Consider the following 16,376-nt stretch of genomic DNA (forward strand, 5'->3'; position numbering starts at 1 on the left):
TATGTCTAATCGCTGTATCACCGCTTATAGCTTGTACCATACATTAAAATTCCCACCTTAGCTTCAGCAGTTTCAGTCTTTCACGGCGAGCCAATATGGCAACTATGTATCGTATTATAGTTGATAAGAAAAAAGAAACCGTTTTTATTCAAAAGTTTTATTTGAGTGTTTAATTGAAGGAAATCGTGTTTTAAAAGTGAATTCAGTGAAATTATGCATTTATCATTTAATATTAGGATGGTGACGTAAATTAACGTTAAAGTATGTTATTACGTTGTTCTTAAGATTAAAAGAATATTAGCCATGTTAATCATGACTCACGTTCCCCTTTCCCCTCCAACTAAGCGTAAAGCTTGTGCTAGGAGTGGGTACGACAATAGTGCAACGGGTGGGGTTTGAACCAGCGACCTTTCGGATTTCAGTCCGCTCCTCAACCGTTGAGCTAGTGAGCCTTTAATTTATTACTCAAGCTTTATTCGTAACTCCTTAAAATTTTAAATTTTTTACATAGAGTAGTTGGGAGACTTAATACTCTTTCTTTATATTGTAGGCATTTTATCAAGTCTTCTTTTCTTTTTCCTAGCGTTAGTTGCCTTCACAAATTCCAAGGCCTTAATTTACCCTCTTAGGGGTTAGATTAAAAAATAATCCTTTATTTGTATGCCAAATTTCAGCCTGATTCATTTAGATAGTAGTTTTAACTGTGCAATGATAGATCAGTCAGTCAATCAGTAACCTTTTCCTTTTATAATATAATACCTATCGATTTACAAGTGTAAATTAAAAAATTATAACACCCCTGACATGTGAAGGTTACAGTAACTAGAAAAGAGCTGATAACTTTCAAACGGCTGAACCGATTTTCTTGGATTTATAGCTAAGAAAACTCGATCAAGCAACCTTTCAAACAAAAAAAAACTAAATTAAAATCGGTTCATTAGTTTAGGAGCACAGACAGATACACACGTCAAACTTATAACACCCCTTTTTTGGGTCGGGGGTTAAAAAACTCTTGGAGCCAATATTGTGCTTAAGGCCTGTTTTCTCATCAACCTCTACGGACGGTTGTTATTATTTGATAGAATTACCGCCAGGCGGTGATCGCCAGGAGTTGAAGACGTCGGACTTCCTATTCGGATGGTCGAGGGTTCGATTCCGGGCACGCACCTCTTCCGGACTAACTAACTGCGGACTTCTAACTTTCCGGAGTTATGTGGGTTTTGAGCAGCTAACTATCACTTGCAACGGTGAAGGAAAACATCGTGAGGAAACCTGCATGCCTGAGAGTTCTCCCCAATGTTTTCAAAGGTTTGTAAAGACTGCCAATCCGACTTGGCCAGTGATGGTAGACGGCGAAACCTCTCTTTTAGAGAGTACATTATAATAAATGATGTTTATTTGCAAAAAAAACTAGCCAAGTGCGAGTCTGACTCGCGCACCGAAGGTTCCGTACGCGGGTATTTTTTCCGACATTTTGGACGATAAAACAAAAACTATTATGCATAAAAATCTGTTTTCCCAGGTCTTCTACCTGTGCTCAGAAGAGCCGGCAATGGTTTGATGATTTCCGCCCACTCTACCCTAATTACTTAAAATAAGGCAAATAGACAGTAGACAGTACCTATCTGCTCAAAGAATTTTTTTTTCGCCATTTACAGTATTCTATGTAAAATAATAGAGGTTCAATATTATAACGACATTCGCATAGTATTAAAATGTCTAGGCAATGAAACCTTACGAATGATATGAGCCATTCTATACAGACACGATGTTTGGCCGTAGACGTATGTGAAGATATAGGTAGTATAGTGATATTATACGTAGACGTATTTGAAGATATAGGTAGTATACAAAAAAAACCGGCCAAGTGCGAGTCAGACTCGATCACCGTGGGTTCCGTACTCGGGTATTTTTTCCGACATTTTGCACGATAAATCAAAAACTATTATGCATAAAAATTAATAAAAATCTGTTTTAGAATGTAGGTACAGGTAAAGTCCTTTCATATGATACTCCACTTGGTATAGATAGTTATCTTACTTTGAGAATTGAAACATATTTTAATTTTTTTTTTGATGTGATGTAACCACAAATTCAAGGTATTCGGATTTTTTCATTTATGTACTTGTGTTATAAGACGTGCCAAACATGATTCTAGATCAACGGGAAGAACCCTATAGGCTTTCTTGACAGACACGACAGACGGACAGACGGACAGACAGAAAACAAAAGCGATTAGAGAACTAACGTTAAACCTATTTCAATTAATGCTTTAAACGGTGGCTAATGGAAAGGTGTTACACAATAAATGAATTTTTGAATTTAATGACGGAGAGAGTCCTGTTAAAGACTAGGTTAAAAATATTGAATTGTACTTTGTACTTATTTTGCATGCATAAGTAGGTAAGGCGAAACATTTGTACTGAACAAAATGTCTGCAAAGAGTCTTGAATCTTGAATCTACGAGTATGGTGATATCACTAGTTTAGTAGGTACCTACGTAAATGTTAAAAAGTTTCGGAGCAATAAACTTTCCTTGGTGAACGCCATTTTCATAGTTTTTCTTAAAATACAATTACTGAGTAATCGTAAGAAAAACTCATCCGTAGAGTACAAAGTAAAAGGCTTTAGAATTAGTCAGTAACACAGAATCGAGCTACAAGTAGAAGTGGTAAACGAGAGTAAGCGTTTCGCCGCGTAGATGTCTAATGAACCATCAGTTATTGTAAAAACAGACGTGTAATACGATGCTTTCATCATCATCATCATCATCATCAGCCTGTAGACGTCCACTGTTGGACCTTCCCTATAGAGCGCCTGACCACACCCGGTCCTCAGCCTTCCTCATCCAGCTACTTCCCGCCAGCCGCTTTATGTCGTCGGTCCATCGTACTGGAGGGCGTCTTAAACTACGCTTGCTTAAACGCGGTCTCCACTCAACGGCCATCGCCTGTACGACAGGCATGGCCTGCCCACTGCCACTTTAGCTTGCTAATAGTTTGGGCTATGTCAGTGACCTGGGTTCTCCTGCGAATCTCTTCATCGAATACGATGCTTTATAGTGAGATAAATTCCTGCTGATTTCCTCCTTCCAAAAGCGGTTCCTTTCAAAAGGGAGAACTTTTCCTTTACCGAAATTGGAAAAGTTTTCTCTTATTCACCGCTTTTGATAGGAAAAAATCAGAATGAACGTGAGGCAATGAAAGGAACAGTATAGACGCTAGAAGGCATAATGTTAGAATGTTGAGTAGGTGTAATTACTTGCCCGGCTTTCCGAATATTAGATCTGTATTTTCATACTTACAAACTATTACACATTGACTGGCATTTGACGAATGCATTGAGCAAATGTGTACCTACTGGTGCTATTATAGCTCTATTTCTATTAGCGTTATTAGAATTCTGCGGCCAATAGATAGTTAATCGTAATACCTTCAACATGTAGTAAGCCCTTGACATGAAAGAAAACCTTTGCAAGCGACATTTTCCAATGTATCTTAATAGAATCTTTTCTGCATGTACAAACACACGTGTTAATGCGTTTATTATGTTAGGTAACTCCTTTAAAAAGATTACAGCGTGTAAATACCTAAGGTCAACCCGATCTTCTGCCGACGGGACGTGTTTATTCTGTCCATATAATAAAACCGAATAGGTGAAAAATAAATAGAGGTGAAAAAAAAAACTTTCTAAAACTACGAACTAATTAATTATATTAATTAAATTTCGCTGTTAAATAGTATGAATATAAATCTAATAAAATAATGGGTACTTAATTCTTCGAATTAAATAAAGCGTGAGTGAGCATGATTACTCAGGATAGTGGATTTTGTTAATTTATAAGAAATCTTTTTGGTGATTTTTCCAGTCTACGCGACAGGCGAAGTAAAGCGCTAGGCTTTCATAGCTACTAAACCAAACGTAGAAGGAGAAGAGAATATAAAAGAAAAATGTCAAAACGGTGATATTTGTGGAATAAACACGAAACACAGTGGATAATTAGTTAAAAACAGTGCAAAATGAAGTGTAGTGTGGTGTTTATGATAGCTCTACTTTTGCGGATGGCGATCGCGAGTCGAGTTCATGCTGTCAGTTATCTGTGAGTATTACGTATAAATGTTTGCAATTGACTACGAATTCACCTGGTGATAAGTGATCATCCAGTCTAAGATGGAAGCGACATAGTCTACTGGGAGGAGTCTCCTTATTGTTTTATACGGGCATCGTACCGAAACGCTAAATGGCTTGGAGACATGATTTCGCTGGTAGGTATGCTTCCCAACTGGTATTGGCTTTTAAAAGCTTGGACGACGTGCAGTGGAAACTGCACTGGGTGCGCGTGTACGCGTGTATGAAGGTGTTTAATTTTTCATACAAGATATATGATTTCTATCGCCTTTTGTCACTTACAATGCAACTTAAGTAACCCAGAGTCACTTTATATGGAACTGTACTTAACTGTGTTTAAAAAAATAGGTAACACATTTGTATACCTAATAAAAAAGCTTTGCTTACTGTGGTACTCGATCTAAGCTTTGTCGCTAGTATAAATTAGCGACACCTCACAAGTCATTTTTTTTAAATAGCAATGCTTTCTATACATGGAACCAAAAGCTTAATTTACTATAATCAGCTAAACCACACAAACCACTCGACGTACGTTTCGACCTTACACCGGAGCATCCTCAGGAGATCTTACGAGGTAGACCTTACAATGCCTAAGTGGCTTGTCTGGTTTAGCGGATTATAGCAAATTTAGCTTTTGGTGTCCTTGTATATCATGGACTTTCGCAAAATAACGCCTGCAATAGGTACAACATTATACAGCAATGCTTTCTTTTAGCACTAACTCCACATTTCAAGAAATGGAGTTCAAATCGGAGTCCAGTTTGTCCCTGAGGGATATTCTGCCAGTAAAAGCCAAGTATTATGATAAGAACAGAGCTCCCAAGCTCTTGGGTCAGCCCACCATAGTTTACTTCCATGTCACTGTGCTGTCTTTGGATTCCATAAATGAGGAGAGTATGGTGAGTTTCATAGGCTACTAGAAACAAGTTTCTTGGAGTATTATCTAATATTAATCATAGATATATGTATACGTTATTATAACTAGTGTTTCTTATAATATTCAACACTATTTATACTTATACTAATATATTATATAATTTTATATAATAAAATTGTAATATTGTCGATATAGACCCCAAAACATTTTTTTTGGAATTTTTATCTGTCTGTTTGTACGCGCATCACGCAAAACAAACTGAACGGATTTCAATGTTTGATACAGTGGTAGGTATAAGGTATATACAGGGTAGTTTTTATCCCGAAAAAATTATGGATTCATCGGGATACGGGATCAAACTTTTTATCGATTTTACTCCATAACTCCGTCAAAGAACCAATTATCTCAATTCTTTTTTTAACCGACTTCCAAAAAAGGAGGAGGTTCTCAATTCGTTGGGATCTTTTTTTTATTTTTTTTATTTTTTATGTATGTTCCCCGATTACTCAAAGACCCCTGGACCGATTTGGAAAATTTTTTTTTGATTGAAAGGGTATACTGTGCAGGTGGTCCCATATAAATTTGGTGAAGATCTGATGAATATCTTCGGAGATGGAGAACAGAACTCCTCAATGGATAAGAGCAAATTGCTCGCGATCACTGTAATAGCTTAGTAAACAGTAGGGTTTTAACTGGGCATAGCATATTATAGTACAGTGGGGCCACTAAAAATTGTGAAATAAAAAATTTTCAAAAGAAAAATAAAACCGACTTCAAAAACCAAAAACACTAAAAAGTAGAAAATAATTTTTGTTTAGCTACACATGTAATGTACCTAGGTATGAAGTCGGGCGAGCTTCACTCTTGGATTTCTAATTTTGTTTTAATATGCTCGCTCGACTTCATACCTAGGTACATTACATGTGTAGCTAAACAAAAATTATTTTCTACTTTTTAGTGTTTTTGGTTTTTGAAGTCGGTTTTATTTTTCTTTTTTTTATACAAAGATTGTACTGTCAGGTTAGTATACCATGTAAGTTTGATGAAGATCTGATGAACAGTTTCGGGAATAGAGGATGGAACTCCTCAACGGGTAACAGCAAAACAATTGCGATATACAATATATATACTTATATATTATTGTATAATATATTGTTAGTAGCTTAGCTTAGTACAAAGTAGACTCTTAGTGATAATACAACACATTTAGTATTTTCCACATTCATGCCCATACTTTGTCTACCTATGGAATAGGTAATTATATAGGTAATATCTAAGTAGTATAGGAATAAAGAGCTCGTGAGTTAGGACACGTTTCAGTATTTGTCCCATACATCGATGGTCCATTAACATTTCAGACATACGTAGCGGACATATTCCTCGCCCAATCCTGGCGGGACCCTCGTCTCCGACTACCAGAGAACATGCACGAAGAGTACAGAATCCTCGACGTGGACTGGCTCAATAACATCTGGAGACCAGACTGCTTCTTCAAAAACGCGAAGAAGGTCACCTTCCACGAGATGAGCATACCCAACCACTACTTGTGGCTGTACCATGATAAAACTCTGCTCTATATGTCCAAGTTAGTCTATTTCTTTGCTGGACTAGTTAGTCATTTTTTCATCACCGTAATTTTTAACCCCCGACCCAAAAAGAGGGGTGTTATAAGTTTGACGTGTGTATCTGTCTGTGGCATCGTAGCTCCTAAACTAATGAACCGATTTTAATTTAGTTTTTTTTTGTTTGAAAGGTGGCTTAATCGAGAGTGTTCTTAGCTATAATCCAAAAAAATCGGTTCAGCCGTTTGAAAGTTATCACCTCTTTTCTAGTTCTTACTGTAACCTTCACTTGTCGGGGGTGTTATAAATTTTTAATTTACACTTGTGTAATTATTTATTGCTAGATATGATCCTTTTCTTACTGTCTTCTTTAAAAAAAGTTTCATATTAAAAATAATATGAGATTATTAGATAAATAAATCTAAGTTAGGTTAAAATAAAAATAATCAGGGCTAATAAAAACAAAACAACATCCATTTCAATCTATATTTTATTTCAGATTGACGCTCGTCCTGTCTTGTGCGATGAAATTTGAATCGTATCCGCACGATACTCAAAGCTGTTCCATGATGATCGAGAGCTGTAAGTAAAAGTTAAATTAAAATCCAGTTTAACGTCGCGAGTTGCCGGTGCCGCCGCGGAGTCCGCTGCCTCGCGTAAAAAGACTAAATACGCCCCACTCATGGCCAAATACTTCTTCGTCCCTTTGGCGGTGGAGACGATGGGCTGCTGGGGTGAGGAGGCGCGGGGCTTTGTGCGCGACATTGGCCGTCGTCTAAGAGAAAGAGGCTGCGATCCACGCTCTGGGGCCTACCTGGTCCAAAGGTTGTCCATCGCCATTCAACGGGGCAATGCTGCCAGCTTGATGGGCACTTTTGGTCCAGGGGCAACCAGGGGTGGTCTTTTTGACGACTAGGTATAACTAGTAGTAATTTTAATTTAGCTAATTAAAAAGTTTAAGCGAAGAAATTTAAAGGAATAACTAATAGGTAAACGATTTTTATCGATAACGATATGGCCGCCATTGTTGAAAGTGAAGCATTGGCTCTGTGTAAAAAATATTCTATAAATTCAATTTACACAAGTTAGTAGTGGTTGGTGCGATAAAAACTTAGAATATTATGTGATTCACAAGTGAAAACGTTTTCAAAGCAAAAGGAGTGGAGGAAATATAAAAATTTTTGTGTTTTAGTGAAATCCGTTACAAGATCGAAATGTCAACAAAAATCGATGAAAACTGTTGAAAACGCCACAAATATTACGATAAATACAGACTAATTCTTATAAAATCTACTTAAATAATATAAAAATACATAAATATAGTGGCAAAAGAAGATAATATGAGACTTTTCGTGTTTTAGTGAAATCCATTACAAGGTTAAAATGTCAACAAAAACGACCGAAAACATCACAAATATTACGATACATAAAGACTAATGCTGTGAAAATCTATTTAAATAGCATAAAAGTATTAAAATAGTGCCAAGACAAGAAAATACTAGACTTTTTGTGTTTTAATGACATTCGATACAACTCTGTTACAACTGGAAATTAAGTTCATAGTGCCAACTTTAAAGAAAATTATATAAAAAATAAGAAAGCTGGGGACTAAACCTATTAAAAACTGATATAATAAGTGATTAATTAAACTAAAAACAATTAAAAGTGTATAATAAAACATTCTAAGTTTTCAAATTGTGAAGGTGGGCAAAAAATAAAATTGGACTCATAACGTCACGTTACATCTCTGTGGGTACATCATACACAACATCAAACCAACTGAATATTCCAGTTCAATATTTCACCGACATGCTTAAGTGAATCGCTGGCTCAGTTAAACTAAGCTCGGATTACTATACCTAAACAACAAGAACCCTGGTTCGAATCCCAGTGAAAAAAAAAAAAAAAAAAAAAAAAAGTGAAATAAAGGAACGAATTATAAAAAAAAAAAAAAAAAGAAAAAAAAAAAAAAACTTATCTTCCAGGGTTCTTACTTATCAACGAGCATACAAGGTACACATTCAGCAGCGCGATTCTATAAAAGTCTACAATCATGGAGGACATTAAACGTATACTTAAAACTATTCAAAATGACATCAGCGAAACTAAAGAAGGCATAAAGAACAGTGAATCTAACGTTCTAAGGAAATTGGATGAAAAGTTCGACGATATGCAGATAAAACTACAAACACTGGAAATTACAGTTCAATCACAAGAATATAGACTAGACTTCATAGAAAAGCATATTAGAGCAAGAAATATTCTCATTTTCGGTATAGAAGAAAAAGAGCGGGGCTATGATGACCTACAAAGAACAATACTTCAATTATTTAATTCAACTATGAAAATAAGCTGTACAGCGCAAGAAATCGAATATATGAGAAGAAAAGGCAGAAAAAGTGAAAAACCAAGGCCAATTATGGTGACTCTCACTACACTCGGAAGAAAAATAGAAATTTTACGACACAGAAAAACGCTGGACTCGTCTAGTTATTATATAAAAGAAGATTTTCCGCCTAAAGTATTAGAGAAAAGAAAAGAATTGCAAGAAAAAGTTAGACAGGAGAAAGATAAAGGAAATAGAGCATTCATAAAATACGATAAATTAATAATACTTCCACAAAAAGAAAAATACCAAAAACCTCGTAATAATAAACGCAACCTATCAATATCTCCTCCAAATGTTCAAAACAGCTATACAAGAAAAAACAATGAAAATAAAACTACATCCCTACAGAAATAAAATACCCTCACGTCGTACTGGACTCCTACCCAAGCGATAAACCCTACACGAAACGAAAACTTCTTTTCTCCAGAGCCATCTACAAGCTTCCAAACAAATGTTCAAGATGATTAGCAATTACAACAAAGGAGCCCTCTCCCTCCTCCAACACGGTTGGTCACCGAGGAGGAGTATGACCAAAACCCTCCAGTTATACTCTCCCGAATAAATAAAGATCCATCTCAAAATTTATCTTTAAAAATTTGCACATATAATGTAAGGTCGCTCTCATCTATGGAAAGACTCTTAGAATTACAATATGCACTACAAAAAATTCAATTTGATATATTAGCCTTAGCAGAAATTAAAAAGGAAGGATGCAATATCGAAGAGTACCCTGACTACATATTTTACTACAAAGGCGAAATAGCGGGACTACATGGAGTAGGATTCATAGTAAAGAAAAAGCATAAAAGTAGTATTGTTAGCTTCTCCGGACTTTCAGATAGAGTAGCAATGCTGCGGATGAACTTTAATAACACACCCATCTCCATTATCCAAGCCTACGCTCCCACAGAAAATTCAAGTGAAGAAGAAATTACCCAATTTTACAAAACACTAAATAAAGCACACGACGTGGCAGATAAAAATATTATATTATTAGGAGACTTCAATGCTAAAATTGGAAAACCGAGAAAAAACGAAAAGATGATTATGGGAAATTATGGCTACGGCTCAAGAAGTAAAAGAGGAGAACTTCTAATATCGCATGCTTTCGAACATAAACTCTGTATAGCCAACACATATTTTAAGAAAAAGGAAAACCGCCGCTGGACCTGGATGTCACCAGATGGAAACACAAAAAACGAAATAGACTTTGTACTGACAAATCTTATCAAGCAGATAAAAAATATTGAAGTACTTAATAATTTCGAATTCCCATCAGATCATAGATTAGTAAGAGCTACATTGGAACTAAAAAGTACCAAAAAATCCAGAAAATCATACAAAACGACACTTCCGCTTCCTAATAACAATTTTGAAATAGAAACTTATCGAAAGAATTTAAAAATATCTCTAAGCCAATTGGAAGGCAGAAATCTCATCGAAGAAAATTTAACAGTACAGTCTTACTACGATGCCCTAGAAAACGCAATAAAAACAAGCCTTGAACCCAAATCTAAACAAAGTAAACTAAAAAGGGACATTTTAAGTGAAGGAACCAAGACGCTTATAAAAAGACGTACTGAACTACTAACAAAAGAACATAAAGATAAGGACACAAAAAAAGAACTAAGTAACCTATTCAAAATCTCAAACAGAGCGGTAAGAAAGGATTATGAAGATCACAGGAGAAATATAATCGAAAAAAATCTAGCAAAATATAGAAGTTACAAAAGAGCTCAAAAGGAACTAAAAACACACAAAAATTGGATCCAAGCTCTAAACTCGGGTACAAAAGAAATAAAAAACAGAACAGAATTAATGGACTGTGCTACTAAATTTTACAAAGATTTGTACTCCAAACAAGGACGAGAACAAAATACCACCAGTCAAGACTTAGATGAAGAGACAAGTGACGAATTGGAACCAATTAGTGAAATTGAGACTTTTGAACATATAAAAGCACTAAAAAATGGGAAAAGTGCAGGTCCAGACAACATCCAAAACGAATTAATAAAACTAGCAGCCCAACAATTAACTACCCCTCTGACTTTATTATTCAACTTAATTTTAAATACAGGACAAGTGCCTATTCAATGGACCTATTCGGAAATTACTTTAATATATAAAAAAGGAGACCCACTTGACATTTCAAACTATAGACCGATTAGTCTCCTTTCAAATCTCTACAAACTTTTTACATCCATTCTTTCTAGTAGAATCGGTCCCCAAATCGACAACTTCCAACCTAAAGAGCAAGCTGGTTTTCGCTCGGGATTCAGCACTATAGACCACATACACGTGATGGAACAACTTATTGAAAAACATAAAGAATTTAATAAACCTCTATATATCGCCTTCGTAGACTATACGAAGGCATTCGATAGTATTTCACATGAGTCCATCTGGAAAGCCCTAAAAACATGTAATATTAACAAGAAGTATATTGATATATTGAAAAATACATACAAAAATAGTAAAAGTAGATTAAAACTTGAAGTCTGCGGAGAGGAAATAAGCATCTGCCGAGGTGTTAGACAAGGGGACCCAATTTCCCCAAAACTATTTATAGCAGTTTTGGAGAATGTCATCAAAAAAATTGATTGGAATCATGAGGGAATCAAAATTTCTGGACAATATTTGAGTCACTTGAGGTTTGCAGATGATATAGCACTTTTTGCCGAATATAGCAATAAACTCGAAAAAATGATAAATTTGCTAGATACGGAGAGCAGAAAAGTTGGGCTTGAAATGAACATAAGCAAAACTAAAGTAATGACCAACAGTACACCAAACGCAATCCTTTTAAACAACACCCAATTGGAATATGTAGACTCATACTTATATCTCGGAAAACAAGTTTCATTCAGCCCTAGGAGCGGAGAAGAAGAAGTGGAGAGACGAATAAATATAAGCTGGAATAAATACTGGACACAAAAGGAGATAATGAAAGGGAAATATCCACTAAACCTAAAAAGAACAGTTATAGACACATGTATACTTCCCTGCCTCACCTATGCCAGTCAAACGTGGGTTTTCACTAAGAATATTAAAAATAAAGTCGTAACATGCCAAAGGGCAATGGAAAGAAGTATTCTAAATTTACGGAAAATACAGAAGGTAAAAAGTGAAGAAATAAGAAGAAAGACAAAACTAACGGACGCTCTAACACACGCTCTAAAGCTAAAATGGAAGTGGGCAGGACATGTCTCGAGAATAACGGATGACCGATGGACTTTACAAACAACTATATGGCCAGGGCCAAAAGGCAAGAGGAAAGTAGGTAGACCAAAATCGAGATGGTCTAACGATATAGTACAGATAGCAGGGAAGAATTGGCTTAAAACAGCAAAAAGCAGAGAGAAATGGCGGGAACTGGAGGAGGCCTATACCCAATGAGGGGCCCTTATCAAAACAGAATTATAAATACGATTATATATAAGTAAATATGTAAAAAAATAAATTTGTAAATAACTACTAATTAACTAACACATAAATAAACATAACTTACACACATAAATACACACGCATACTTTTATACAATACGCTTATACGCTTACACAACACACACACACACACACACACACACACACACACACACACACACACACACACACACACACACACACACAACGATTAACATACTAACAAATAAAATAGAATAGACATTAGAATAGATTAAATTAATTCGAAACTATGTAAATACTAGTAATTGATAAGGAAAATAAAGGCTTAATAATAATAATAAAAACGATTTTTAATGTTCCGTACCTCAAAAGGAAAAACGGAACCCTTATAGTCACTATATTCTTGTCTGTCTGTCTGTCTGTCTGTCTATCCGTCCGTCCATCCGGCTGTCCGTCCGTCCGTCCAAAAGTTTCCACCAACTTTCCTTCTGGTTCTTCTCGGTAAGACCATCCGCGTCATTCCGTACCCTGACGGTTCAAAGTTTGTTTGAATAAAAATATGTATATTCTATTCTATTCTATATAAAAGCAAATCAAGAGCCTCAATAGCTCAACCGGTAAAGGGGTGGACTGAAAACCGATAGGTCGACGGTTCAAACCCCGCCCGTTGCACTATTGTCGTACCTACTCCTAGCACAAGCCTGACGCTTAGTTGGAGAGGAAAGGGGAATATTAGTCATTTAACATGGCTAATATTCTTTTTTTTTTTTTAAATAATTGTAAAAGTATATTTGAATAAAAATCTATTCTTTTCTGTTCTAAAGAGTCTTTACAATCTAGATTAAAGAAAGAAAAAACTTGGACTTTCCGCCAATAATTCAATATGAGATATACTCGTATCTTAAAGAATGATGTGATCTGTTTTTTAACCCCCGACCCAAAAAGAGGGGTGTTATAAGTTTGACTTGTGTATCTATCTGTGTATCTGTCTGTTGTGTATCTGTCTGTGGCATCGTAGCTCCTAAAGTAATAAACCGATTTTAATTCGGTTTTTTTTGTTTGAAACGTGGCTTGATCGAGAGTGTTCTTAGCTATAATCCAAGAAAATCGGTTCAGCCGTTTGAAAGTTATCAGTTCTTTTCTAGTTACTGTAACCTTCACTTGTCGGGGGTGTTATATATTTTTAATTTACACTTGTTACAGTATCACACACTGTACACGATCTGGTATTCATATGGAACTTAACCGACCCGTTGGTGGTGAATCCAGAAATCGAGTTACCTCAGCTGGATATCTCCAACAATTATACTACGGATTGCACCATTGAATATTCTACAGGTAATTTATATAAAGGAACTGCTATAGAGGATAATATTATATTGAACATTGTGGGTTATTTTGGATAGAAACAATAACACAACTTTCTTAACCTAGGGTATATTAAAATGAGGTAGGGTAGTTTACGCATACGATTTTAATAATAGTAAACATAATCATAATTTATTCATTGCAAATACATGTTTTACAATGGATGGTATAAAAGTTTGATAAGTATACCAAAATTTCTTCAGACATTTCCATAATTATTCCCTATAGAAGTTTTCCTCCGTTTCATAATATTTGTAGTTTATTTTATAAATTATATATTGAGGCAGACATTTGATTCTGTTGAGATTGCCTACTACCGTTTCATGTTTTTTTAAACGAGATAACCCTTATAGCTTTTTAGCATTTACTAAAAGGCTATAAGTCTCTTGTGCAAGTCAGTCGTAACTCGTAAGGTATCTTGTGCAATTGCAATTTTGAAGTAAGAAGACCTGGTTAAAGATCTAAGTACATATTTACATTTTTGCTTTTTGCTACAAACGATTCTTTTGGTATCTTGTCCTTTATATCGCGTTCCACTTCATTAACTTATATATATTATATGCAATCTTCTGAATAATATTCTTTTACGGCATTATTGATTCGTCCACTCTATGATACGTCGTAATCAAAAATCCTTTCTGCCCAAAATCTATGGCCACTTTGTGGTATGACTTTAGTTATATTTTTAGCTTTTCTTTTCAGGTAATTTCACATGCCTAGCCGTGGTATTCAACCTGCGTCGTCGGCTGGGCTACCATCTCTTCCACACGTACATACCATCAGCGCTGATTGTGGTCATGTCCTGGATATCCTTCTGGATCAAGCCTGAAGCTATTCCTGCCAGAGTAACTTTAGGTGTCACGTCACTTTTGACTTTGGGTAAGCTTTTACTTCCCTACTTTTCGAGTTAAAAAAAGTCAGTTTGAAAACTGACTTTTTTTTAACTCAGCTAATGACTATAAACTGACTGACTGAAATGTTATTACCGTAGCTAAAAAAATTCTAGAGACTTGAGATTTTTGATTTTTCTGTAAAAGATTTTCAAAAAATCCAAGCGTACTCATGAAAAAAATAACGTTCTGAAAATCATTTTTGTGTGTTCCAGCAACCCAAAACACCCAGTCCCAGCAAAGCCTACCACCAGTCTCGTACGTGAAAGCGATAGACGTATGGATGTCTTCGTGCTCAGTTTTCGTCTTCCTGTCCCTGTTCGAGTTCGCAGTGGTCAATAATTATATGGGCCCAGTCGCCACTAAGGCCATGAAGGGCTATTCTGATGAAGACCTGTCCAAAGAACTGGATGCTTATAAAGTAAGTTCCACACTTAATGGCCTCCTGCGGCAATCTCAAAGAGACTTGTCAACCACAGGAGATATACTAGTACACAAGAGTCTGCGCAAAATAGGCGCAAACATAATTGCACACTTTATTCCCTCACTCTCGCAGTCTAATGGAACGGCAATCCAACACGATCGGAGACAAATCAGGCATGTAGGACCGACGACTTTACATCCTCTTCGAGGTATTGGATGGAGATCCAGCCCCTAGCAAAGCCTACCGCCAGTCTTGTATATGAAAGCGAAAGACTTATGGATGTCACATCAAGTTCGCAGTAGTGAACAACTAGCTGGGCCCAGTCGCCACTAAGGCAGTCGTATATCTTACTGATCCTTATGACTCTTGAAAAATTAAAATGAAAATGACTCTAAAAAGAAAGAAAAAGAATTAAGTAACACAACTTGGTTGCGTATCATTTTGTTTGGAGCAGCATGGTAACTCTTTGATGTGCATGTTGCTTCTAGGGGCATTAATGGGATGTTTTTCTGAGCCGTTCTTCTTGTCTTTTCTACCATTCTTAATTATTCTTATCTATAGTTTTTAAAGTATGAATTCATAGAACCTTAAAAAAGGTGTTCCGGTTAAATTTTATTTTCACCACTGGACGTACTATGTCTGTTGTAGGGACTTCCACAGTCAGTGGTTCTTTGCGGCCACCTTTTTATCATGCGGTCGTTTTTACTAAGGTACTAAAATTGTATTTCTTTTACTTTCCAGCACATATTCCCAAACTCCGTGGACCCTCGCGCCAGTACATCTGCCTCGCTCCCGCAGTACGACACTTTCTGCAACGGAAGAGAGACAGCTGTATACATTGACAGGTTCTCTAGGTTCTTCTTTCCCTTTTCCTTCTTCATCCTCAATGTTGTCTATTGGTCTACATTTTTGTAAACTCTTTGTTGAATTTAACTCTGTGCCTGTTAAAATGAGACAGTAAATTCTGAACTTAAGTTAACTTAAACTGAGTGTGAATCTGTCATTATATGAAAATTTACTTTCGGGAAAACGTCACGATCTTACCTTAAGCCCTAATTCGCACGAGCGTTAAAAAAGCGTTGCAAAGTGCGCGTTAAAAAAGCGCTGACGTGTGAACAGATACTTGGGAATGCATTTGTTCTATTTTTAAAAAAGCTCTCGTGCGAATGAGACCTTAAATTATGAATAAAAGGTTTATAAGTAGACACTAGAGCCTCGATGTAATATATTATTTGGGAATTTGTTATTTTTCGGGGTTGTTTTTACTGTTCGTCGACGAATCATTCTAAGATGTAAAAAAAACTTATTGTTTAAGTAACTATTTTATATAAAAA

At 35.9% G+C, this 16,376-nt stretch overlaps 1 protein-coding gene across 3 annotated transcripts; it reads left to right on the forward strand.

The window, feature by feature from the left end:
- The first annotated feature begins 61 nt into the window (after positions 1-61).
- On the forward strand, positions 62-16,122 carry LOC123877231 (glycine receptor subunit alpha-4-like). Of its 3 annotated transcripts, none has more exons than XM_045923783.1 (9): positions 62-261; positions 3,869-4,099; positions 4,844-5,027; positions 6,364-6,590; positions 7,067-7,149; positions 13,564-13,698; positions 14,431-14,607; positions 14,834-15,039; positions 15,784-16,122. In XM_045923783.1, the coding sequence occupies exons 2-9, from the start codon at positions 4,020-4,022 to the stop codon at positions 15,955-15,957; spliced, it is 1,266 nt and encodes a 421-aa protein (XP_045779739.1). In that variant the 5' UTR covers positions 62-261; positions 3,869-4,019; the 3' UTR covers positions 15,958-16,122. The 3 variants fall into 3 exon arrangements, with proteins under 3 accessions (XP_045779739.1, XP_045779741.1, XP_045779740.1); XM_045923785.1 differs by having other exon boundaries at positions 62-240; XM_045923784.1 differs by lacking the exon at positions 62-261 and adding an exon at positions 3,377-3,672.
- Positions 16,123-16,376: the final 254 nt, after the last annotated feature.

This window comes from Maniola jurtina, chromosome 23, assembly GCF_905333055.1.
Source record: "Maniola jurtina chromosome 23, ilManJurt1.1, whole genome shotgun sequence".
Classification (NCBI taxonomy): Eukaryota; Metazoa; Arthropoda; class Insecta; order Lepidoptera; family Nymphalidae; genus Maniola; species Maniola jurtina.